The sequence below is a fragment of the Mytilus californianus genome, unplaced genomic scaffold (assembly GCF_021869535.1).
Source record: "Mytilus californianus isolate M0D057914Y unplaced genomic scaffold, xbMytCali1.0.p SCAF_6, whole genome shotgun sequence".
Taxonomy (NCBI): domain Eukaryota; kingdom Metazoa; phylum Mollusca; class Bivalvia; order Mytilida; family Mytilidae; genus Mytilus; species Mytilus californianus.
The window spans coordinates 96,546,499-96,572,321 of NW_026262712.1; the positions used below are offsets into that span (position 1 = coordinate 96,546,499).

At 30.3% G+C, this 25,823-nt stretch overlaps 1 protein-coding gene across 4 annotated transcripts in view; it reads right to left on the reverse strand.

Annotated features, from left to right (window-relative positions):
• The window catches only part of LOC127704681 (uncharacterized), a 55,896-nt gene that overhangs the window by 2,889 nt on the left and 27,184 nt on the right, over positions 1-25,823 (reverse strand). For 2 of the 4 annotated variants that reach the window (XM_052208815.1, XM_052208818.1), the window contains 12 exons: positions 25,506-25,538; positions 21,827-21,925; positions 21,259-21,315; positions 20,819-20,854; positions 16,725-16,772; positions 13,206-13,244; positions 11,136-11,174; positions 8,346-8,384; positions 6,584-6,793; positions 3,040-3,266; positions 2,157-2,256; positions 1,461-1,497 (listed from right to left, as the gene is read on the reverse strand). In XM_052208815.1, the coding sequence (XP_052064775.1) occupies positions 1,461-1,497; positions 2,157-2,256; positions 3,040-3,266; positions 6,584-6,793; positions 8,346-8,384; positions 11,136-11,174; positions 13,206-13,244; positions 16,725-16,772; positions 20,819-20,854; positions 21,259-21,315; positions 21,827-21,925; positions 25,506-25,538 (964 nt within the window). The remainder of the gene's footprint in view (positions 1-1,460; positions 1,498-2,156; positions 2,257-3,039; positions 3,267-6,583; positions 6,794-8,345; positions 8,385-11,135; positions 11,175-13,205; positions 13,245-16,724; positions 16,773-20,818; positions 20,855-21,258; positions 21,316-21,826; positions 21,926-25,505; positions 25,539-25,823) is intronic. The other 2 variants (XM_052208816.1, XM_052208817.1) reach the window with 2 other exon arrangements.

Sequence of the window (25,823 nt, forward strand, 5' to 3'; positions counted from 1 at the left end):
CCTGTGTAACGTCGTAATACCAGATTTCGTCACAATTGTTAAAGTAAAGATACAAATCCATTATACGGATAAAAAATTTGCTCATAACGAAACAGGATCTTGTTTGTCCATTAGTTGTGAATAAACTATCCTTTATTTCCATATTTTTATTTTTTAAGTTTCATTTCGATTAAGTTCGTAATAAATGGAATTTAATAGTTTGTATTCAATAATTTGATCATTGCTTTAAACCAATTTTGTTCCATAGATCTGTAAACGGGGGGTTTCTTTATAATGTTAAGCCAGCAATATAAATTTGTTTTAAACAGAAGAGTTGCTGCGCATAGCTGTAACCTTACCAATATGTAAAATATTTGGATAATTTTGGTATCAAATAAAAGCGTAAGTACATGGAATCGCCGTAGAACCCTTGTTGAAAGTTTTTCTTGAATAATAAAAAAAAAATGTTGTTCAGATCTGAAGTACTAGTACCTGTGTTTGTACTACCAAACTTTCGGGAATTATGTGCTCTAATATGCAATTAAAAATATGTTGAATTTTTCTGCACACGTCAGGATAAGGTTTACTTATGATATGAAATGACTGTCCTTTTAATTGAACTGAAGACAAAATAGCCATTGATGCTTGGAATTGCAGATTCAACATAGAAATCAATGGAGGTATGAATTAGTGGTGTTATTCCTGTAGCAATAAAGATTATTTATTATTTTACACTGATGCATTTAGGTATCCAATACTGTGAAGGAAGATCCATTTCTTCATCTTGAGTAGAAATTTCAAAGTACAAACAACAGACCTACGAGCTTAGTAATAAGAAAGGCTTTAAATAGGTGCATGACATTAACGGCACAAATTTTACTACGTAAGATGCACATATTGCTGATAAATAATGTTCAAAAGTGTAAAAATTGACATTTTTCATAGATGTTTTAACAAAACTCCGCAATGCCATATCAGAAACTTATAAAATACAAACGGCAGCTCATTTCATTAGACATAAACAAGACCCCAAAGTTTAATAAAATCTTTTTTTTTGAGTTATTGTCCGAAAATCGGAAAAATCCCCTTTTTTATAAACAAATTACCATTACTCGGAAACGTAAAATATAAAATTTATAAAAACCAAAAGCGAGCGTACGTCTATAGATTTAAATAATTTCCCAAAAGTTTCAAGAAAATTGGTGGAAGCGTGTTTGAGTAATTGTTCGAAGTGTCGACGACTGACGGACAGACAACCGTATACAATAATAAGTCCCGTAAACGAGGGTATAAAAACATGATATAAACGCTGAAGTGTTCAAAATTTAAACACGAACCTAAAGAAAGCCTAACCCAATATGGAATGAGAACTTTTAAAAAAGTAGAACCATTCCTTAATTTCAAATACTTTCTACAACTTTTAGTAGAACATTTCAATAAAAAAATAACTATATTTTCTACGAATTATAAATCGTACTCACCTCACTCTTGAAAACCTAGTTTCGTTTTGCATTTTTTCTGAAAACATATTAAAAAAAAGGTAAAAAATAAGCTGTATAATTTAGTTTTCACTGTAAAATGTTTACTTGTACACACCAAGGGGGATTCAACCCCTAAATATCATGATGGCACCCCATTGAAATTCCTTAGGTATTTTAACTAAATTGTGCTAGATTGTTTATACAATTGACCTTTTCATATAATTAAAAGTTAGATAATGCGTTATAAGCTATGACATTCTATTTAATTGAAAGCCCTTGACAAACGTTTTGCAACAAATAAGAGGATTGTATTAATATCAAATGAGATGTTGTTCAAGGGAAAACGTTTAAGTTTCCAATTAAATTGCATCCACTGAATAAGTTTGTCCATCATAAAAAGTATGTACTTTGTAAATGTTAAGACTGAAGTTTTTGAAATTAGGATTCAAAGGGGTTTTATAATTGTACTCACGTTGTCTATTTCGATTATAAACAGTGCAAACTTATGCGTGTTTTGTATGCTTTAATCGGTTTAAATTAATACAGAATAATTACACAATACATGTTTCTGTTACAAAAACTACAAAAGAAATAATTATCAGCAGCTGTAAAAATCCCATATATATAAATGAACATGGACATATAATGACGGTGAAAACTTACGTGCCTTTATATTGGTTTTACATTTATGATTACCTGTCAATGCTTTTGAAACCGCATCAGTAGCATCTACTTTATCATCTTCATTTGTACTGTAGTTGTTCTCAAAAGCATGTTCATTCAACCCTTGTATAGCCTAGAATAATTGAATATTAACCGTCGTACACAAGCATCACACAGGTTGGCACTCCGAGGCGGGTGGGGAGCCGTCTTGACCTTGTTATACAGTATGAATGATTCGTTCATTGTTAAAGACCCTTCATCAACTGTCAAGATGAAGAACAGGAATAAAAGCCCTGTTCATTGATACTTTTCTATGTTTTTATGTATTGTGTGCGATGTTGTCCCATGTACATTTACTCCATATCCTTTCATTTTCTATCTTTACTTAAAAGCATTTGGCACAATTATAACAAACTCTGTACATGATATAATCTGTTTTTCATGATATGCCTCGGACAAAATCAGAACGATTAATTACACGTAAAAATATTTTTACACTTCTTTCAAAATCTTTTTATTACCAGACGGTATTGTGTTCATTTGTGCAGACTTCATATATACAGTTTTAGTATTTTGAACTTAACATCCTTGTTTACAATATGTTTCTCCTTCTTTGTATTTTAATACCCTTTCTGCGTACACAATGAATTAAAGAAATCTATTTTTGAAATTCTGTATAGTTCAATTACGGTTATATTTATAGATAATACCTTGATTTTAATTCAATATACCAACACAATGAATACAAGACATTTTCTTTTACATATCGCATAGATTGAGTCTTAGTAATAATCATTCAAATACCAAGTTTGCAATCATGTGATGTTATTTTGACACAAAAAATAAAAACCAACTTAAACAGCTCCGACTACTATACATATTGATAAGGCAAATGAATAAAGATAATGCGAACTACCTTGCATAGGTCTTTCCATATTTTAGTGAACTGCTCATCAGAAAGTGTACCATGGTTATGATTACACAATACTGCTTTTCTGTAATATTTAATTTTGGATAAATTGGCAACTACTGTCCTTCTATTCGGCGCTGGTAGTTCATCTGTTATTTCGAACTTAGGTCCTATATTTCTAAGAAGGCAAATCATAAGTTGAAGATCGAGCTTTTCCGATGTTAAACTACTATCTGCAAGAACACACGAAAAGTTCATTACTTATCAGTTGAACAAATTATAATACGTAGTTTCAATATCCGGCTAAGATTAAAAATAATCAAGACATACGAGTTTTATTTGTCGTAGAATATTGGATATTAAATAAATGGAAAAGGTTATTGAAATAATGAAGAATGTGTTGTTATAGTTGTGATTGGTTATGGTACATACAAAGTACATGGACAAATGAAAAACAAAATCTATAACTGAGGCTTTATTAACTATAGTTTTTGAAGATCACTATTTGACATTGGTATATGTAGGGTTTATGATTTAAATATTAATGGATCACAAAGGATTTTGTAAAGACTGTCATTAATGGAGAGTTTGAATAAACTCCTACTTCATGAAGAATATGTACTTTTTTATGCCTTCCGATTTGATGACACGAAGCCAGCCATTACTACATATACGTATACAAAAAAAGAATTTTAATCTGTAATTAAAAAGTTGCATCAGACGTCAATATGTAAAATACATAAAACTATGTACAGTTTGTTTTACAATAGTAGAAAAACAGTACTTTCACTTTGTACATGTGTTGTAGGTTAATCAATTTATTGTTTTATTAGTCGAAATAATTTTTTCAATATTGTTTTTTTCTTTCTGTTTTCAAAATGCCTACTGTTTTAAACAGTAACAGAAAACAACCAATTGTGTCTTAATTAGAAGCATTTGTAAATAAACTCCTCACAGATACCAGTATAAATTAGAACCCATTTAGTTTGAGACAGAAAATCATCTATTATTTTTATTTTCGACCACAATATAAACATCCTTTAGAATTTTGAGTGAACAATTATTTCAGAGAGATTTGGTGTAAATATATATATATATATACCAAGTAATCGTCCTCTATAGTAAATGAATCGAAAATAAAGTCGTTTAGGGCATTAAAAATGCTCTCCCATCCTAGTGTAATAGCTGCGTAAAACGGGGGATTCCTGATGAAAACATCACGTGAATCTTAATTATACTAATGTAAATAGTTTGAAATTTGTATTTCATAGTTCGAAAATTATCTGTAAATAAATTAAAGGTTAATAATAACAACTACTCAAAAATACTATTTTAATAATTTTGAACGCCAAACACTCGTTTCGTATACATAACACTTCATTGTCGCTCAAATAAAAGCTCCTTGTAGCCCAAACCAAGTGCGAAGTTTTCGTAAAAATTGAGCTTTTATATACAGTAAATTTACAACAAATGAACAAATTAATAATATGTTATGCCAACACAAAAGGACTGACTAATTGCATGCTTTGGAAGGCTCTTTTATAGCATTATTACACTTTCACACAATTTTACCACACGAAGCTCTTTTAAAAATCTGATTGCAAACTCGTATTGATATTAAAATTAGAAGATGTGCTATGATTGGTAATGAAACAACTTTCCACCAGAGATCAACTGACTTAGGAGTTAGCAGCTCCCGTGAGTGACGTAAAAGGTAAATATGCTTGAAACACTTACTGGAACTATAATGAAGTGATTCAAGCAGTTAATTTCCGTCCTGAAATTGTATATTGTGAATTTTATATTATCCATTGGGTTTTACTAATTTTCGTTGATATCATTGGTAAAGGTGATTTTAACGTTTAAATGTTCGACGAACTCCACATTTCCTACAGGCGTGGAGGCAGAATATATTAGAAACATGAAATCAAGTATCTACAAAATCAGTTTTTCGTGTATACATGCAAATAAGTGGATTCACATTATTTATGTTCTACATTACAGCTAATCAACTGATTGTAAGTATTCCTGTGAAATTCAGTGTCGCAGCTTTAATAGTAGACCTGTCTTGTTTATGAATCTTAGTTCACGGTCATACTTGCAAATACCCGTCGAAATGCCATTTATAAAAAAAAATATTACCTACTATTACCTTGATGATATAATACTGGGTAAACTTACATCGCGGAAATGCTTTAAATTCGATAAATATAAATAGCAATAATTGTCCTTTTCTAGAATTATATGTGTAAATTTAAAATAATACATTACAATAAACTCATCATAAATACCAGACGTGAAATTGTTTCCACCAGACGCGCGTTTCGTCTTCAAAAGACTAAACAGTGAGACTCGAATCAAAAAAGTTAAATAGACCAAATAACGTACGAAGTTGGGAAGCATTAAGGACTCAAAATTCTGAAAGGTTTGCCAAATTTAGTTAAGGTGGTCTTTTCCTGTAGAATAAAATTCTTAGTATTTCAAAAAGTTATGCAAACAGTTAATTTATAATCATGAACATAATATCAATGATAATTCAGGTAAACACAAATGTGCGGACTACTTGGCTGGTGATACCTTTGGGGAGTAAACCTCCATCAATAGTGGGATTGACTAAGTGGTTGTCAATACTCATCACAGATTCCAGGCTTACAGTTTTGTACGCGTTTCGTCTACAAAAGACTCCGGTTTGCCGAATGCAATATACATGATATAAGAAACAATTTTTAGCTCACCAAAGGGATAATACTGAACCATCATAGGAATTCTCTATCCGGGATTTCCAAATAACATATCATAAAGAGTCATTACAAACAACTGGGGTTGTGTCGAATACTCGCGGAAACTCTTTCAAATTATTAGCATCTATATTATAGGCAATGCAAACAGGTCCGCAGAGTAACTGTAAAGCTACCGACTCTATGTCTTTGTGAATTAGATGTAGATTCTAAACATTTATAACGATTTGCATACGAAAATACAACTTAAGTATCTTTTTTTCTTGAAATAGTGCAAAAAATATGTCATGGCTTCCCCTTTCCCTAGTATCCTTCATTATAAACCGAATGAAAATTTGAAATAATAAAAAAAGAATGGTCAACGTAGAAATAAAACATAATTTGTTTAGAGAGCGATGCATCATACTTTGTAAAAATCAATTCTGATACAAGCAAAATATTCTCTGCAACTTACATCACCGTATTGCAACATATTTGTTTCATTCTGACATGTTTTTCAACGAAATATCGGTAATCCTATGGGAACAATAGTGTTAATTCGTCTAATCACCTTGTCTAGTTTTGTCCATGTGAGGCTTCATACAAGTGGCTTCTCAAACAAAAAGTGAAAGGGAGCTACAGATGTTCTTTAACTTTTTGTTCCGATTCATATACGATGCTATATCATTGAATAATCTAAAGTACGGTGACCATATTGAACACATCTAAATGCTCTTGAAATCAAGGACAGTAAAGTCTGGTTTATATCTTATATCTAGAAATTGACAACGAGCTTGAATTATTCATTAAACTTATATAATAATTATACAAACCTTTGGTTAAAAGATAAAATTGTGTTTTGGTAATTCGATTCTTTTGTCTGAGTTTTTCAAGTGTATTCGTATTTTTTTTGATGATGTCGGTCAGTCTTCCTGGATAGAATTCTTTATCAAAAACATGGCGAACAGTGGATACAGCTAGACATGTAACCAGGTGAACAACCAAAAGATAGTTTATTTCTTGTTTTGTTATTTTTGCACAATCTAGAAAAACAATGATTTGCAGCTTAAACACAAATGCTACCTAGTTTTTATTTATATTTTTTGTCCAGATTAAGAATTTCTGATTTTTTTTCCTTATAGAACAATATACCTGTAAGCGATGATAATGCGAAACAAGTAAACAACAATCACTTGACATAATCTTTGAATACAATTAAAACATACATGTTCCGAGAGTTCTTATTTGTTTCACATTAAAATCATTTGCATGGTAAAATTTATGCATGTCTATTAAGTAGTTCATCATTGAAAAAAACTGAAAACTGCATTTTGAAAATTCGAAGTTTAAATTAGAGTCATTATTCAAGCAGGAAGTGTCTTCGCTTCGATCGTATCTTCTGTTACTGGAATTTTCATTTTATTTTACTAATTTGTGGTTGTGCAGAGATTCTTTGACTTCATTTTTGCATTGCTTGAAAGATCAATCGTTCATTACAATCTTGTTATTCAACTTTTGTACTTTCTTAATTCCCTTTCAGAAAGAAAACAAATTGTTTTTCTAACTGCTGCAATGCAAATTTCTTTTATCTTTGGTTTGTGTATGACCAGAAAGAATTAAACAGTTTTACTATTGTTTACAATTTCTGATAAGGTTAGAAAAATAATAGATACAAACATTTAAAATTAAAATTAGCACCGTTTACATTATATCTAAAAGAGGATGTTTTGAAAACTCTATCATCTTAATAGTGAAGGAGTTTAAAAAGAAAAAAAACAACATTACATTTAACTTCTGATCGTGAGTAGTCAAAACATTTTTTTTTTAGCAACCGCAACCATTTGTTAATTCGAATTTTAATTATGTACCATAATAGTATGTAAAACTCTGACGATCAAAAGTGCGAGAAGGGAACTACATGCAATATATACATTTTAGTTTTCAACATGTTCAAGACGCATAATAATCAATTTCCGATTTACATTTTCAATAAAGATTGGAACTACGACAATAGATTTATTGTGTCAACAACAAAATTAAAAATTTTATGTTACCATTCGGCACCATTATTACAAACAACAAAACGAAAGACATAATTTGAATATTTTTGGTTGTATTTGAAATAGTATATTCGAATACAAATTCACGTTTGGTAAAAGAGTCCCCCTACAAGACACACAAAAATGCTATTATGAAAATTATTGATATTGACAAAGGTCATCTGCCGAGCCCAAAATCTGTCTATTTTGTATTATTTCATCTTATTCGCATCAACATCTATTTTTATATTTCGTATATACCCCTGTTTGTACAGTATCGACAATTTTATACGATCTGGTATCTATTAAATTTACCTGTTGTGTTGTATTTTTCAATAAATGTGATGTTTTTAAAAAATATTAATTATTTGGCATTGAAATTTTATGTACTAAGAATACGAATTTTACATTAAATATTTACTCTGCCTTTTTGCTCGACAGTTACCTATTAGATATTTAAAACATTAGAATGTTAGCGCAACCTTTTGAAAGTATCATGTATGAAGCAAACATAAAAATTCTCCTTTAATTATTTAATCAAATTTATTATGTATACCTGTTTGTGCGTATTCCAGTTCTGACGAAATAGTTGTTTCTGAAAACAAAATGGAATAAATCTTCCTCGTAATCATTGCAAAAGTTTCTAACCAAGTTGCATTATATGATTAAAACCACGTGTGAGAAAACTGATTAAATGTCTATCACTATCTTTAATAAGTTTTTACTTATTTTTTCATCTACTGTTTAAAAAAAAATAGGTAAAATAATGTGAAAGAACTCATAAGTATCTAACATATCGCAATTGCCTTTCTAATAACAGTGTTTTTAAAATATTTTATGTGTGTATAAAGTGTGTAGTGCTTCTCATTTATAAATTACATTATGTTTTGTTTTGTCTATTACATAGCTCATAAAAGCTTATGTAATTTGTAAACTTGCGCAAACAAGTAACGTAGTGATAATATGTGTCAAGAATTCGGGAAATGTTAAAAGTAATGCTTGTATTGTGTTGATTAAAAGCATTACTGAGATGTTCTTTTCTTTCTGAATTAGCAATAATGTTTACGATTCAACTCTTATCGATGTTGTTTCTCGCACTAACGACACGACATCGTATATCGTACTTACGACTTTCTATGTCGTATTGACGACATTGTATGTTAAAATAACGACATAAGTTCGTGGTAATACCAGCATCCTATTTTATAATTACGACAAGGCAAAATCTAGGTAAATTCGTATAAGAGTAAGTGTCCTGGACTATTTTTACGTATTTTTAAATTTTCCGCTTTTATCTTAAGAACTTTCAAATAGAAAGAACTATTAAATAACAGAAATCATCAGCACAAAGGAGGCTAAAGATAACAAAGGGATATTCAAACTAAAAAATTGAAAACAAACTGGCAATGCTATGGCAAGAAATGAAAACGATTAAAAGACAAAGAAACGTATATAAGATAGAAAATAAAAATTGAGCAACACAAACCCCACCAAATCCGGGGTAGATATCATGTGCTCCGGATGGGTTAGCAGATATTGCTTCACATAACATTCTAGTCTGATTGTGTGATTTACAATTTACATAAAGGCGAAGACATCTGAATATAGGGAAAATATAATTAAGACTTGGCGCTTCTAAATGACGATTGTTAATTCATTTCAGTCCAATTTGCATTAATTGCAATATCTATATTACAAAAAACCTATAATATGAATTGACCAAATTTTATGATTTAATAACGGATTTCAGAAGTGTTTTGTGTTCAAATCTAATTGCCGACAAACGTTTCTGTGATGATAATTTATCTAAGCTGTAAACGAATAAAAGCCCATACAATTATAATTTGAATTTGTGGCTCACCTTGGTAACAATTAGACAAAGAACAAATTAATTTTAAAAACGTAAATCCCCTTTAACTAATATTTAGCATTTATTCAGTTGTCGTTTTCAAATAGAAACATAAGGTTATTTTAAATATGAAATACGAAAGTGCTGTCATTATTAATCATAATCAAGCACTTGCGAAACCTCGTTTTGTTTCTCCTTTTTGAGGGAATGACCACCTTTGTGATGTGGTATATAGGGGAAAAAGGCTAGGGTTTAGGATATAGGAGGTTAAAAAAGAAGGAAAAAGCTGAAGTAAGAAGAGACCATTACAAAAAAGCTTTGTTTGAGAAATGAACACCGCATGTGACCCACTGTTTTTTGTGTCATTGTTTACAATACATTCCGTAAAAATGAACACGAATTTAGGAGGGCATTTTGAGTTTGTCAATGCGCTGGTACATTTAAAAATATATAGTTTACTTCACACAAGCTATAATTATAATGTATTATTCTCCCAAAATACACGACACAGTTAATTGAAATAGTCATATTTCCAACTGTGTGAATATTTTGTTAAAATTATCACAACAAAATTTTTCACATAAAACTATCTTGCAAGAACAAGGCGAATTACAATAAACAAAACATGTTATAAGTTTGAGGCACAATTAATTATAATGATTAGAATTAATTATAGCTTTAATCCTACTTGTACGTAAAAAAAGTCAAAGTTACAACACTAAATGAAGACTTAAAATTTGATCCATTTCTGCGAGAGGGGTTATGAGGCATTTAGTCCTACAAAATTTATCCATTCATTTAGATATCTTTGCCTTTTTGTAAAATTATATTGCTGATGATTTCAGCTGATTACAATTTCTTTCTTTTTGTAGTTCTTAAGATATAAGAGAAAAGTGCCAAACATGACAATATTTGTCTTATAAGAATTTGTCTAAATGATTCAGTCTCGTTCTTACGTCGTAAATTGTTTAAACCTTTCCCTAATAGGTTTCCGCATAAAACATCTGTTTTGAATGACAATATATTATTACATCGGTTGCAATAAATTATCGTAATTTTACAGAGCAAAAAAAAACAAAAAACAACCCAATAATTTTACATGTGAAATAAGCCCGAAAATATCACGCCTCTGACGTCATAGAACATTTGGTGTTGTCAAGACGTTGTCGATGACGTGACTTCAGAAACGATTATGAACTCATAAACACAGATATAGTTGCTTTTATTCCTACTTTGTTCATTTAAAAGTCCATAGTCAATGTAATCAAAAGAATAACTAATCAAAAATTCAAATATAAAAAATAATCAACTCGTGAGCGAACACAATTAATAATTTACTAATGATTTACGGGCATTCATGAATTATTTTGTTGTTCGGTCACTCGTTGAATACTTTTTTATAATTTTAATTCTTGAATTAGTGATTCTTTTATTAAAACTACTCGGGGGTATTGCACTATCCCTCGCTCAAATAATAACACTCTGTAACATATTTACCCACTAAGTCGTCTGTACTTGTCTGTTCATCTACTAGTCCTAATTTTAAACAAAACAAAAAAGTGAAACTATTTCTTTAATTTTAGTTAAGCTTTTGTAGACTGTTAAAATGTTATTCGCAACTCAATTCAATATCAAATATGTTATCTAGTTTTGGTGTTCACATCACATATTTTTTCGTTTTAACTTATTCACAACTTTGCAAGACCCGAATAAAACATGTTTTCCTTCATAATTGATATTACTAAAAGCTACATGAAAGTTGACCAAAATTATGAATTTGTTTTTGGATTGAGTCATGTAAAATCAAAATGCAAAATCCTTAAGGTGTTATCATATATGTTTCATACAGGTAAATTTGACTCTTAATCCGTAATCCTGGTGAACTAAATTGAAAAAAACATACCTGATAACTGTATCTTATTACAAAAGTCCTCATTTCCAGCCGTTAATGTTATTGGATGAAACTCATTAAGTCATTTTCTACCGAAGGAAATGCACGTACTAAGTCAGGAATATGACAGTTTATTTCCATTCGTTTGATATGTTTGAGCTTTTGATTTTTGCCATTTGATAAAGGAATTTCCGTTTTGAACTTTCCTTGGAGTTCGGTTTTTTTGTTATTTTACTTTCTACTGAACAGTTTTGAATTGTTTTACATTGGTCATTTCGGGGCTTTTATAATTGACTATGCGGTATGGGCTTTGCTCATTGTTGAAGGCCGTACGGTGACCTATAGTTGTTAATTTCTGTGTAATTTGGTCTCTTGTGGATAGTTGTCTCATTGGCAATCATACAACATCTTCTTACTTGTATATGAACATAGAATAAGCAGATCATTATTGACAACATGAGAAGTGTCTGACAATGTCTGAACAGTCCTAAATTAAATTAAATTAAGTCTGAAAATTGACAGAAAGACTAAAACTGCCTTAATTATTAGATGTTTTAACTTTTAAGAGCTGTTCAGATAAAAATTGGTGTATTAGTGATAAGCAGGTGAATGAATTGTTTGGCCATGTGACCTATTTGAAAGTAGTATTTTACTGACGTGTTTGAAAAAATATTAAAACAATTTTATGCTGACTAATGTATAATTTTGTTGTTTTACCTTTAAGGAAGTTTCGACCAATATTGGTCATGTTTGGTGCTGGATTAATTCATTAGATACACTTTTTTAACAAGATTTCCTTAAACTCATTCTGATAAATTTTGGTCACATTTGGCCAACTAATGTTTTTTTAAGTTAATGATGACCAACAACGATCAAGTGACCTAGTACGAAATATGTAAATCCAATCTTAGCTGTTTACTCGCGGATTCAAGGTTCAATTTGGATGAATAAAAGATAATAGACCTAGACAACACTAAATTAACAATTTTGCCAAAGAAACGATATCTAGGATACTAAAGCCGCCTCTAATTAATTGCTTTTAGTTTTGTACAGCGATAACTTTTAGAAGTTCTCGACTTTCCCTACAAAAAGGCATCACGTTTCAACAGATATTATAAATACGTTCAAATTATTGGTGAAAAATTACCAACATATAGGTTGTTTTATTTGGATAATTATACAATAGTTACCAACCCACCAGCACATAATCATGAACAACCAGCACCAAACAGGACTAAATCATCAGCAAAACGTCAGGTTCCCATCAGCACAGATCAGGGCGAAATCACTAGCACATTTTAAGGACCCATCAGCATCGATCAGGACCATATCACCATCACTTAACATTCTCACACAGAAATCTTTTTCCTACCATAAAACATATTGTCACAGAAGAAAGGACTACAATTTTATTGAGGAAAGAACAGAATGTCCTGTGGTTATCTGTTAATCTAACATTGCTCTAGCAACATAATGGAAGACATTTGTCAATTGTGGTGTTAGCCCTGTATAACCATACATGTATGTTATTCAATGGCAAATGCTGATAGAGTTGTCAATCTAGACATATTGAAGGGTATATATTTTGGCATAGCATATTACCTTTTTCGGTGTCAATTTTGTTCATTTGATATCTATCCTGAACCTAGTTACATGATATATAATGATTTGTTTACCTTTCAAGTATTCTTTACTTGTACACTTATCTTCTGGTTCTGTAAATGGAAAATGAAAGTACGAAACTCATCGAATATCTAACAGATGACCGACTAGCCGGTAAGGTTAAAATCTGATTACAAATTTTCAGAAACAAAGATTTGTAAATTTTCTGGTTTTCCTGAAGGTAAACTGAAAAAATAAAATGATCTTGCCAGATATATAGATGAGTTATTAACATCAATATATATCCAATTGCAAATTGGTTGCACAGAGCATTTATTAAAACTAAATGTCTGTAATAGTTCGCTTTGAAAATGCAAGTCACATTCCTATATTTCCAACATGTTAATAAATACACAAATATCCCTGAAGTCACCAAATTAATTACCTCATAAGAAACCTTTTAAATCTCAGCTTTACAGCAGACCTCAACAAAAATATGTTTACCTTCAATGCTTAAAACTTTATTCTGTATTTTGTTTATCATCTTTTTAAATATCTGTTAAAACTAATATAAGGATATTAAATATAGTATAAAGGGTAAATAATCATCATAAATTGAACGTAAGCTAAAGTAGGGCGTTATTTTGGCTGTGGGGAATGAATAAATACAGTTACGTCCGTACGGATTGGGGAGGTTAGATCTTAATTATCCATTGTTAAACTTGCATATTTGTTTCCATCCAAAACATATATAAAATATTTGTCACTGGACTGTTAGCAAACAACAAACATCTTAACTGATCTTAATTGTACAATACAGTTAAAACAAATAGGTACCGATGTATGTGAAGTTAGCAGCCGTTTCGTTATTCGTTATTCGATATTGAATATCCAAACCGACATTCAAATTTTCTAAGTTAAATATAATTAAAAATTAAACATTCGATAACATTCAAAGTACGATAGTTATTAGTTAATATAACTGTATTTTTTATAAGAATTTTTTTTATGAACAATTCAAGTTATCGTAAATAGTCGTTGTCCTCAAATATAAACTTTTATGTAAATTGAATATTTCTCTGTATGACCTATAGATTTTTATCAAATAGAATATAATCAAGAATGAACATTTAAAAGATGATATTTCAAGAAACAAAAAGAAACGGTCCCTCTATTAAGATTTAAAAACATAAATAGAAACAACTATGGAAAGCTAAAAAAAATATATTTTCGATTGAATAAATATTCAGCTATATCCAGGAAATAGGACCAAGGGGTTGGCTAGATCTTCCTGATCTCTCAATCTTCATAATATTATGTATATAGTTAGTTAATTTATAGATATAAATGTTTGAGTCATTGGATTACTCTCACTAAAAGGTAACTAAATTCTGTAATGACCCTGTTTTTTTCTTATTTGTATGAATTCTGTCCTTACATTTTTCAAAGTATTAGTAAATAGAATCTTAACCTATTGAATTTGTGTTAACATATTTTTACATTATGACTTTGGCATTTTGATTTTTTTTAAATTTTCTTAAACAAATTCTGAACATTTAAATTTTTTCTAGATACGTTTGAAACTGAACTGTTTAATATATTGATGTCAAAAAAATTATTATCAGAAGCATGTTACTGTTGTTTTTTTTTGGCATCTGGTATCTATGGTTGATAGAATCATCAGTACATTTAAATAAATGATATAATTATATATAAGAAATTTTTTTATGAACAATTCAAGTTATCGTAAATAGTCGTTGTCCTCAAATATAAACTTTTATGTAAATTGAATATTTCTCTGTATGACCTATAGATTTTTATCAAATAGAATATAATCAAGAATGAACATTTAAAAGATGATATTTCAAGAAACAAAAAGAAACGGTCCCTCTATTAAGATTTAAAAACATAAATAGAAACAACTATGGAAAGCTAAAAAAAATATATTTTCGATTGAATAAATATTCAGCTATATCCAGGAAATAGGACCAAGGGGTTGGCTAGATCTTCCTGATCTCTCAATCTTCATAATATTATGTATATAGTTAGTTAATTTATAGATATAAATGACATCCAAAGGAATTTGGATAAACTTTTGTCTTCTAAGTTTATGAAGGGCTCAAAGTGCTAGTTTGATAATCAAAATTTAAAGTGAAAAGCTACCGCAGACCGTTGAAAAAACAATAAGACCCCCTGGTTTTTTAAATATCCGCAAAATTAAATACTATTGTAGACTTTGTATATATACAGATGCTATTAAAAGGATTTCCCAGAAAAAATGTCATCTTCGATATGTACAGATGGCTTAAAGTGTCACTTTTTAAATAGAAATCGTCAAAAATTTAGGTGAAAGGGCCGAGGGCATTTGCTGGATCTTCCTGATCTCTCAATATATATAATGTTATGTGTATAATTAGTTAATATATATATATATAAATGACATCAAAAAGAATTTGGGTAAACTTTTCGTCTTCTACATGTAAGTTTATGGAGGGCTCAAAGTGCCAGTTTGATATTCAAAATTTATAGTGAATAATTACCGGAGACCGCTGAAAAAACAGTGAAACCCCCTAGTTGTTCAATATCCGCAAAATTGAATACTATTCTAGACTTTGTATATATACAGATGCTATTAAAAGGATTTTCCAGAAAAAAATGTCATCTTCGATGTGTACGACGGTTTAAAGTGTCACTTTTCAAATAAAAATCGTCAAAAATTAGGTGAAAGGGCACAGGCCGGTGGCTAGATCTTCCTGATCTCTCAATCTTCATAATATTATGTTTATAGTTAGTTAATATATAGATATAAATGACATCAAAAGGAATTTGGGTAAATTTGTCGTCTTCTAAGTTGACGGAGGGCTCAAAGTGCCGGTTTGATATTCAAAATTTATAGCGAAAAATGATATGATGATACTTCACCGCTGAAGTTAGTGATTAAATAAAATGTCATCATGGGGTTGCAATTATCTGCCTAATTCTGTTTAAGTATTTATTTGAAATGTCTAACAATTCTCACCCGGCTACCATTCAAACATTCGATTAACAAAAACAGACAAGATATTTTAAGGAGCCTGTATCGATCAGCTGATATTTTTACGTTTAAATGATTCAAAGTAATAGAAATATTTGCGTTGTGCCAACATATTGTATAGCATTTTGCCTGGTCACTTTTCCATATATCCATTTTAGATTGGAAGATAAACAGCAAATCATATGGGTTAAAATTGTGACTTAGGTGCAAAATTAAACGTAAGCTAAAGTAAGAAATCACTTTCGTTCTGATTGCGGACGTTAAATCAAATTATCCGCTTATGGAGATTGCAACATACTCTCTCTGTTAAATAACACAATACAACGTTCTGATGATGCATCAAGGGAAGATTTTTGTTTTATCCAACACACCTAAATTTTCTTCTTGGAGCTGTCATCTCGTCCATCGCCCAAACTACCTTGCCTCAACTCCGTTATTGTTATACTTGTATAGTTGTTCCCATTCAACAAATATATAAAATATCTGTCACTGGCCTTTAACAAGCACCAACAATCTTATCGTATCTTAATTGTACAATACAGTTTAAACAAATACGTACCACATTTTAAAGGCAACGGAACTTCAAAAGATGTTTCATCTGTAGGGACTGTTAAAAAAAAGTTGTAATGCTTTCTCTCAAGATCAAACATCGTATCATATTACTAATTATCAATATCAAAACTTAAAAATTAACAAATTCAATTTTTTTTTAGTCAGATTAAAGTTTAATTAAAGGTGACAACTGTTTCTGTATAAGACCCTTTTACTTTATGGATACATAAGGTTGCTTGATTATATGCATTTTATGTAAATAAATAATTTTGATATGGTTTGTTTGAGTCATTGGATTACTCTCACTAAAAGGTAACTAAATTCTGTAATGACCCTGTTTTTTTCTTATTTGTATGAATTCTGTCCTTACATTTTTCAAAGTATTAGTAAATAGAATCTTAACCTATTGAATTTGTGTTAACATATTTTTACATTATGACTTTGGCATTTTGATTTTTTTTAAATTTTCTTAAACAAATTCTGAACATTTAAATTTTTTCTAGATACGTTTGAAACTGAACTGTTTAATATATTGATGTCAAACAAATTATTATCAGAAGCATGTTACTGTTGTTTTTTTTTTTGGCATCTGGTATCTATGGTTGATAGAATCATCAGTACATTTAAATAAATGATATAAAGTGTGTTGACCATTCATTCATTTTTGAGGTGGAAGTGGATGAGTCGTAGTACTTATGTTGTATCGATTTCTGCTGTTCTTCCTCATAGCCATGTTGAAACAGTCTTTGCCAAGGGAGCACACACATGTACAAGCACGAGCGTCACTCATCTATTGGAACATGTAAATGTTCAGCGACGAAGAGATTTCAGATCACCGATATGGAATCTAATTATTCATTACTTGTTTGACATTTTTTAAAGAAAAAAAACTTAACTGTGAAATTTGTCAATACAATAAAGCAAGTGATTATCATTACGAGGTTGAAATTATCGGTCTATTTCGATTTTAAGTGTTTATTTGAAATGTCATAGAATTCTCACCTACTACCCTTGATAGTTGTCTATATATCAATTATAGATTGGTAGATAAGTAACAGAATTATTAGTCAAAATTGTTATTTAGGTCCAACAACTTCTATATGTATATGGAGTAGTTTAACGATGTCATTTATATTCACTAATTTGTAGGTCTTTGTTACATGATATGTTTTCCTGTTCAAAGTAGTTTTCTTTCTTTATTTTTACGAAATTATACAGCTTAAACACAAAAGGGTAAACAAGTAACTTGAGGACTCAACTCTTATAAGAATTAAGCTGCGGTTTGGGTTGTTTCAAATCTCATTTAGCTGATAAATTTTACTGATTTCATTTTTTCTGAATATCTCTTTTGTTCTCATTGAAATCACATAAAATTGATAAAATTTTCACTCAAAGGCAGTATTTGCTATAATTATTATAGTATATACAATGTATTAGTAGTTGGATGACCTTTGCGGCCATGTGACTTTTTTAAGGTATTTTTTTCTGATCTTTTTGTTCCTTCAGGGACAATTACACCAATGAAGAGTAAATTGTAATTTAGGCAAAATTGATTTATTTGTAGATCTTTTTTACTTTGCTGGTCATTTGCACTATTACATGTTCCCTAATCTAAACGTTCTCAAGATAACAGCTAAAGCTGAAGAGTTTGCTATATAAATGACATTTCAGGGGAAAAACACAAATACAGTTATTTCATTTTTATAAAAATTATTAGGTAGATAAACCTTTAAACTGCTTATTATTTGTATTATGTCAGTTTTACGCATACTGATTTATTATTTTAGTAATGAGTGAACAACTGCGGTTTTGCCCTAAAAGTCAATTTTGAACAATATCGGCCATGTGTGTTGCTGGATCAAGTCACTGTATATTCGTTTTAATCTAGATTCCCTAAGTATCGATATCATTTGGTTGGTCACATATGGTCAAGTAATGTCAGAGACGATGATTTTAATTTTAAGTTAACGATGACAGAAATCGACCAGTTGAACTAACAACAGTACCTGTTCATATATATTTTGCAGAGTATGAATCTCTATTTTTGGTCGTCCCTATTATCGATTTATTGTTACAAATTAATACAATGTTGCTTCGGAAGACAAGTGCTGTTGACGCGCGGAATCAATATGTTGAAATTAAAAAGGTTGAATAATAGAAAAAAAATTAGAGTACACCACACAGTTAGCCTATTTGCCAGATAAAAAAAGTATAACAAAAATACCGAACGCAAAAGTAATATCAACAAGAGGAATCCAATAAAAACTGACAAAATTAAACATTATCAACAAACGGAACTAGTGAAAAACAAACGTCATTTGCCTGACAAAAAACGAAATTTAAGTTACAGAAGCCGCATCTAATTTAATTTATCGTCAGAAGTTTTGTACGGCGATTACTTTTTTTCTAGTCAGTCATACTAGAAAACCAGGGTATAGTTATCTTTGATACTCTTGTTACATCTTTTTTTTAATTATTACATGGCTATGTTATAAAGGCTCCTACGTTTTAATATTGTATTTATATTGTGTCATAGGTCAAACTTATTCGTTCAGTATATGTTTGCTTGTTTCTGTTTAAATGTCTATTTGATAAGACAGTGTGTCTTTTTATGTTGTAATGTTACATCACTGTCTCAGGTTAGGGTGAAGGGTTGGCGCCTGTTAAAACGTTAAAACCGCATGCATTTTTATGCATCTTTCCTAAGTCATGAGCCTGTTGTTCAGTGGTTGTAGTTTGTTGGTGTGGTTCATAGGTGTTTCTTGTTTCTCGTTTTTTATATAGATAAGACCTGTTTCCCTGTTTGAATTGTTTTACACTTGTTATTTCGGAGTGCTTTATATCTTGCTTTTCGGTGTGAGCCAAGGCTCCCTGTTGAAAGCCGTACTTTGACGTTTTGTTCATTGTGACTTGGATGGAGAGTTGTCTCATTGACACTCATACCACAACTTCTTATTTATATAGACTCCACCCTGAAGGATGGCATCACGTTCCCATATATTTTTATTATTATTTCTTTCAAGTGTAACATTTTAATACAAAAATAACCTATGAAATTTTGAAATATATAACCCCTGAAGAAGACCATATAATGTATGTTTAAACGAACTGATTTAAAAAAGTAACAGTTTTGTATAGTCATGATACTTGTTTATTTCTTTTGACAAAAATGGAAAATACATAGGTTATTTTGCTGGTTTTTTGTTTTGATGATCATGAAAAACAAAAAATCGAAAATGTATACAATACACTTCATTACGTTCATCTGAAATAATACAGTCACCAATAAAAATGTTAGGTCCCTCAACTGTCAGTTATGAAACACTACAAATCCAACCATTGTCAGGTAATTTTATCCCTTAATAGGCTAATCATATTATCAGGGCATTTTCAATTTCAGAAGTTTTCCAATACAATTTCTACCTCGCGAGATACGTTAAAAGTATTGGAGAGAAGTAATCAACATAATGGTTGTTTTATTGGCATTATGATACAATATAAACCAGTCAGCCGGCATAGAATAAGTACCCATCAATATACATGTAGTGCAGGGAAAAAATCACCAGCACATTAAATCCCACCTTGCCACATATTGCGACCGTAGGAAGGCTTAAGATTTCACTGGGGAAGGAACAAGACGTTTTCTGTTGTTGATTTGCAAATCTAATATTGTTGTGCTAATCTAATGGAAGAAATAATTGTCAATTGTGGTGTGAGATTAATGTTTAAATAACTTCTTAAAGAAAAATTAGCTAAATTGGTGTCATTTGCTTGTTGTTAACAAGAGTTATACTTTAAAAAGAAATATTGGAAACGTTTGTGAGAGGATATCAATTTACAAGTGTATTCGAAAGTCAACTTTGCATAATTTACGCTAATATCTTTATGTTTCATATTTTTAACCACATTTTGATGTATTTGATATCACTCCTAAACGAATTTTTTTCTTAGCCTAGTATTACCATACGTTATCCGATGACAACTGGTTGTAAATGTGTTAAAGGACATTTATTTCGGAATAGCAGATTATCTTCATCAGTTTTGATTTGTTTTCATTTTGTTTCCTGAACCATGTTACATTGTAAGGAAGGACATATTTACCTTTCAAGTCTTCTATATTTTTACACGCACCTACTTCTGTAAATGGAAAAAGACAGTACGAAAACTCATCGAATATAACAGAGTACCAAACAGCCTGTAAGGTTAAAATCGGTAAAACAATTTTAGAAAGAAAGTGTTATAACCTTTTATGTTAATATGAAGACCTATTGAAAAAATGAAATGAATAGATGAGTTATTAGCATAAAGATATAAGCGATCACATAATGAAAAAAATCGTTTCTCGTCTTTATATAAATATAATTGCCTTAATTTTCTTGTGGCAGCTGTTATCCCGCACATCATTCTGTCAGCATTCCTTGCATAAACTACATTATTGTTTATTTGTTCGCGTCCAAAATATACAGAACAAAGCACTGTGGTTTAAGCAAACAACAGACGAACAATCGTAATTTTTACATTAAAGTATTACAAATACGTACCGTGTTTTGGAAGTAAACAAATGTTCTCTTTCCTTGATATTTTATCTTTAACGTCTGCTGAAAAAAAAGTTGTATTACTCAAATTCACGTACAGTATCACGAGTATTGAAGGCGATTGACATAAGCTAAAACTGATATAAGGGGTAAACAAGGACAGTTTCATGCGATACATGATTTACCCTTACCTGATTCCAAATTAAAGAATAGACTCAATGTCATATGGCGTTCAACATAAATGGCATTTGAAAACGGTGTTAATAGAATTCAAAACATTTCACAAATGAATTAGGAATATAATTTTTTACCAGCACTGCATCAACATGATGAATCAAAGTAAAGAATTAATGGTGCATTTGAAAATGTCTGTACTAAGTCAGGAATATGACAGTTGTAATCTATTCGTTTGATGTGTTTGCGATTTTAATTTTGCTATTTGATTAGGGACTTTCCGTTTTGAATTTTCCTCGGAGTTCGGTATTTTTTATTTTTAACTTTTTACCAAATCAAGCATCATCTGTAATACGTAGAATCAAAAAAAGTTAGTAAAAACGATTTTTAGAATACCTACTTCTATTTGCAGAACGTACACAAACATAAATTACTGATCCAAATATCAAAACGATAATTAGCACAGCAACACTTGTTCCTACCCATGCTCCAACGTTTTCTACAAATGAAAAATATTAGAAAATTGCACGTTTGTTATTTACAAACTTATTGCAATGGGTGTTTGTGAAGTAAATGATTCATAATATTCATTAAATTTAATAGCAAAATATTTTGTCTGCATCTATTAAATAGAGTCTTGTGCTCGTTTACATTGACATCCGTGATTTCTATCCAATGACAGGGAAAACTTCTATCAGAATCATTTTTTAGGATTTGCCTTCAACAGGACCTTTCAAACCCAAACAGTTCGAACATTAGTTTATACATTAATTTCTAAAATTGTCTAAACAAAATCTAACAATGCTTTCACTTAATGTTCTGTCAGATACATGCATTTATGTCCAACATATGATTCCGCTTATCAGAATTTAATTAAAAAAATAGTAATTCACATCCACCTTTTATGATGATATTACTTATTAAGCAAACAACTTATGAAAACTGAAAAGTTTCCTTCTTGCTTAAGGTTATGTGATACTATTTTTAAGTTATAACGTAATGAATTTTTAAAGATTGGTATCATTGTATATTTTGTACCACGACTGATGTGTTCCTTTTTCTAATTTTATTAATTTTTTTTGGGGGTAAATATGCTATATTGATAACATACCGTTATTAGTTAGTCACCCAATTAATCTGCTTATTATGCAGTAAATGACGAAAATGTTCCCAAATAAAAGATTGATTTTGACGTGTTGACTCATAATGAAATTTATTAGTTTGCTTAAGAAATCAGTATAAGTATTCCCTCCTTTAAAATATTTAATGTATTCCGGTATTGTACTACAGGAGTAGAATTGCCTTCGTAATAAACAACGTCGGCGAAAAAAATAACAGTTTAGAAACTTTTTATAAAATCTTTCAAAAAACCTTTGCTAAAGAGATAAAATTGCGTATAAATAAAAGAAGATGGTTTACTGTAAAACATATAAGAATTGAATGCTTCTTTTTGTAAATTTTTTTTGCGTGCAAAAGCGTTGACCGAAGTAAATTTTGTATGAAGCGTGGACGCTTTTCATTCTAAAAATGTGCGCACGGTCAACGCTATACAACCCTATAAAATAACTTAAAAAAACAGTCAATACTTATATTTACATGTTTTTGCTAGAATCATGAAAACACGATTTCTATCAAGTTTTTCTTTTATTTACCTGTGCACTTTATTGTGGAAGCTCGTGTCATCATGAATGTAACATTTCATTTTTAAATGAAGGTTAATTTCAGAATGACGCGAGATTGCTGTTAGCAAATCAAAATAACGTATTGTAATGAAACATACATGTAATATAATTATTTGAATGTGACCTTTCTCATGTAATACATTTTTAAAACTAATATTCCAAATTAAATAATGAACTGTAAACTTATTTAGTATGTCACATGTATTTACCGATTGTGGCCTAACCACGATTGTGACATTTTGGCTAAATGTAGATTTACATTGCCGGTGATGCATGCACATCAGGAGACTATTATCCATTCGAAACACCTGGTTTTGCTCATTTGGTCATACGATTAACTCATTTATTCCCCTTGATTTGTATCTTCTTTATGGATTTGTGATATTTAAATAATGGTAAACTACTATAATTGCATCTAATTTACGTGTGTTCAACTTTGCCCCAGCACGAAAGAACATTAACGGGTGTAACACGGACACTTTTTATGAATAGAGTCAATCGTACATTTAGTGAGTTCATATGCAATTTATCGTACACCTTGTGACCCAATTACCTGTCTTTAAAGATATAATATATAGGAAAAGTGTTCTTTAAAATGATATTTATAAAAAGCAAATTATATCTCAGAATGCTTAAATGAAATAAAATGTCTACGACTTTACTGACTTAACCAACAAATGTGTCCATGAACAATCTTCAGTATGCTTAGTGCATATAGTAGTTAAACTGAAATCTTTTGTGTCGTCTAAGTTTAACCATACGGAAGATTTCCGCTGTCCTCTTCATTTTCAATGTATTTGTTCAAGTCGAATTGTGAAAGCGCAAAATCAGTTTCAGTGTCAAATAAACAATCACTTAATTAAGACATTGAAATGGTTAATAAAAATATATTGTGTAACGTCATCAATCCTTGGATTTACCCGAATATCACCTTTCTCAAATAAGCATGCAACTAAACTGAAACATTTGATATTCAAAAGATGTGAATCCAAAAATTCAAAACGAGACAAAACCATTATTTTTCATTACACTGTATTCTCAGTAAAAAAAGCTTTCTTTTAAGATTCATACGTTTGCTTTTTTTACTTCATATTTACGATTATCTAATAGATTTCTCTTTTTATTTTATATTTATACGTCGTTGAAATTTTTAAATCTTTAACATGCGTTATTCATATTTCTGGTATTTATCTCTTTTTTTTATTTGGTTTGGTTTTGTTTGTACGTATGTTTGTTTAGATTTTTCATCTTTTTGTTTTTGAATGGAGCGGTATACGTATATATAAACCGCTGTAGATACAATGGTACACAGACGAACATAGATAGAAGAACATATCATAGAGGTTTAGGCGCCCGCTAACATATTAAACCCCGCCACATTCTGTATGTGCCTGTCCCAAGTCAAGATCCTATGATTCAGTGGTTGTCGTTTGTTGCTGTGTTACATATTTGTTTTTCGTTCATTATTTTGTAAATAAGTTAGGCCGTTAGTTTTCTCGTTTGAATTGTTTTACATTTTTCATTTCGTGGCCTATTATAGCTGACTATGCGGTATGGGCTTTGCTCATTGTTGAAGGCCGTACGGTGACCTATAGTTGTTAATTTCTGTGTCATTTGGTCTCTTGTGAAGATTTGTCTCATTGGCAATCATACCACATCTTCTTTTTTATATATAGACATTATACAAGAGTATACAGGTACTTTTCTGGAGGATATACCAATAACGATGACCTATAGTTCTTAACTTCTATGTCATTTGGTCTCTGGTAGAGAGTTGTATCATTGGAAATTATACCACATCTGCTTATTCTTATAATAAATACAATAGAGATATGTAAATGTGTTTGTATGTTCAAAATGTGGAATGTATATTAGTAGGCAATTCCTCACCTATTCTTATAAGTTGGGGCGGGCAAAAAAAACTGCGTTTGGTCCCCACCCCAATACCTATTGGCATTTTTTTTTTATTATTGAAAATAAGAAAATGGTTAAGAAAGTGAACTCAACTAACTTTTAGACTAATAGACTGTTGTAAAAGAAACACAGTTTTGTTTCTGCTTGTCACTTTTAGAAGTTTGCCCTTTCCTTACTTTCAGTCTACTTCTACTTCACTGATATGTAACAGAGTAATCAGCAATAATTTTACTCGGACACAGCTTAAGAATTGAGAAGCACTAGTTTTTATACAAAATCTCTAATTTAACATCATATTGCATAAATCGGTCTTGGTCCTTTTCTTGTTTTATATTTTAAATTATGCAATCGTCTTTAAAATGCAAAATTTCTATTTAAATCATCGTACAATTGAGATTCAAAACAAAAGTAACAAACAAAACGGGTAAAAAAAAACAATCAATCATATTCATCAATCTTTTGCTGCTTTAAATGTCTCCATACCTTTGTTTACACTTTTCTGTGTTACTCCAGACCCTACAAAAAGATTAAAGTATTGAATATAATTTAAATGAATGTTGATATAATCCAATTCTATTTTCACAACAAATAGAATATATTACTTGACGAATGGAATGAAGGGAATGCGGTGTAGGGTATATACCAATGCGACAACCCAGTGCATGCTATACAAATGCAACTTACCAAACTTGAAAACAAATTTATCAAGAAAGTAAAGACAATTAGTCCTAAATTTCATGTTTTGGGAAAGGGAATTAACTGTGTTTTGTTCAAACTATTCTATGATTATGAGTATTAAAT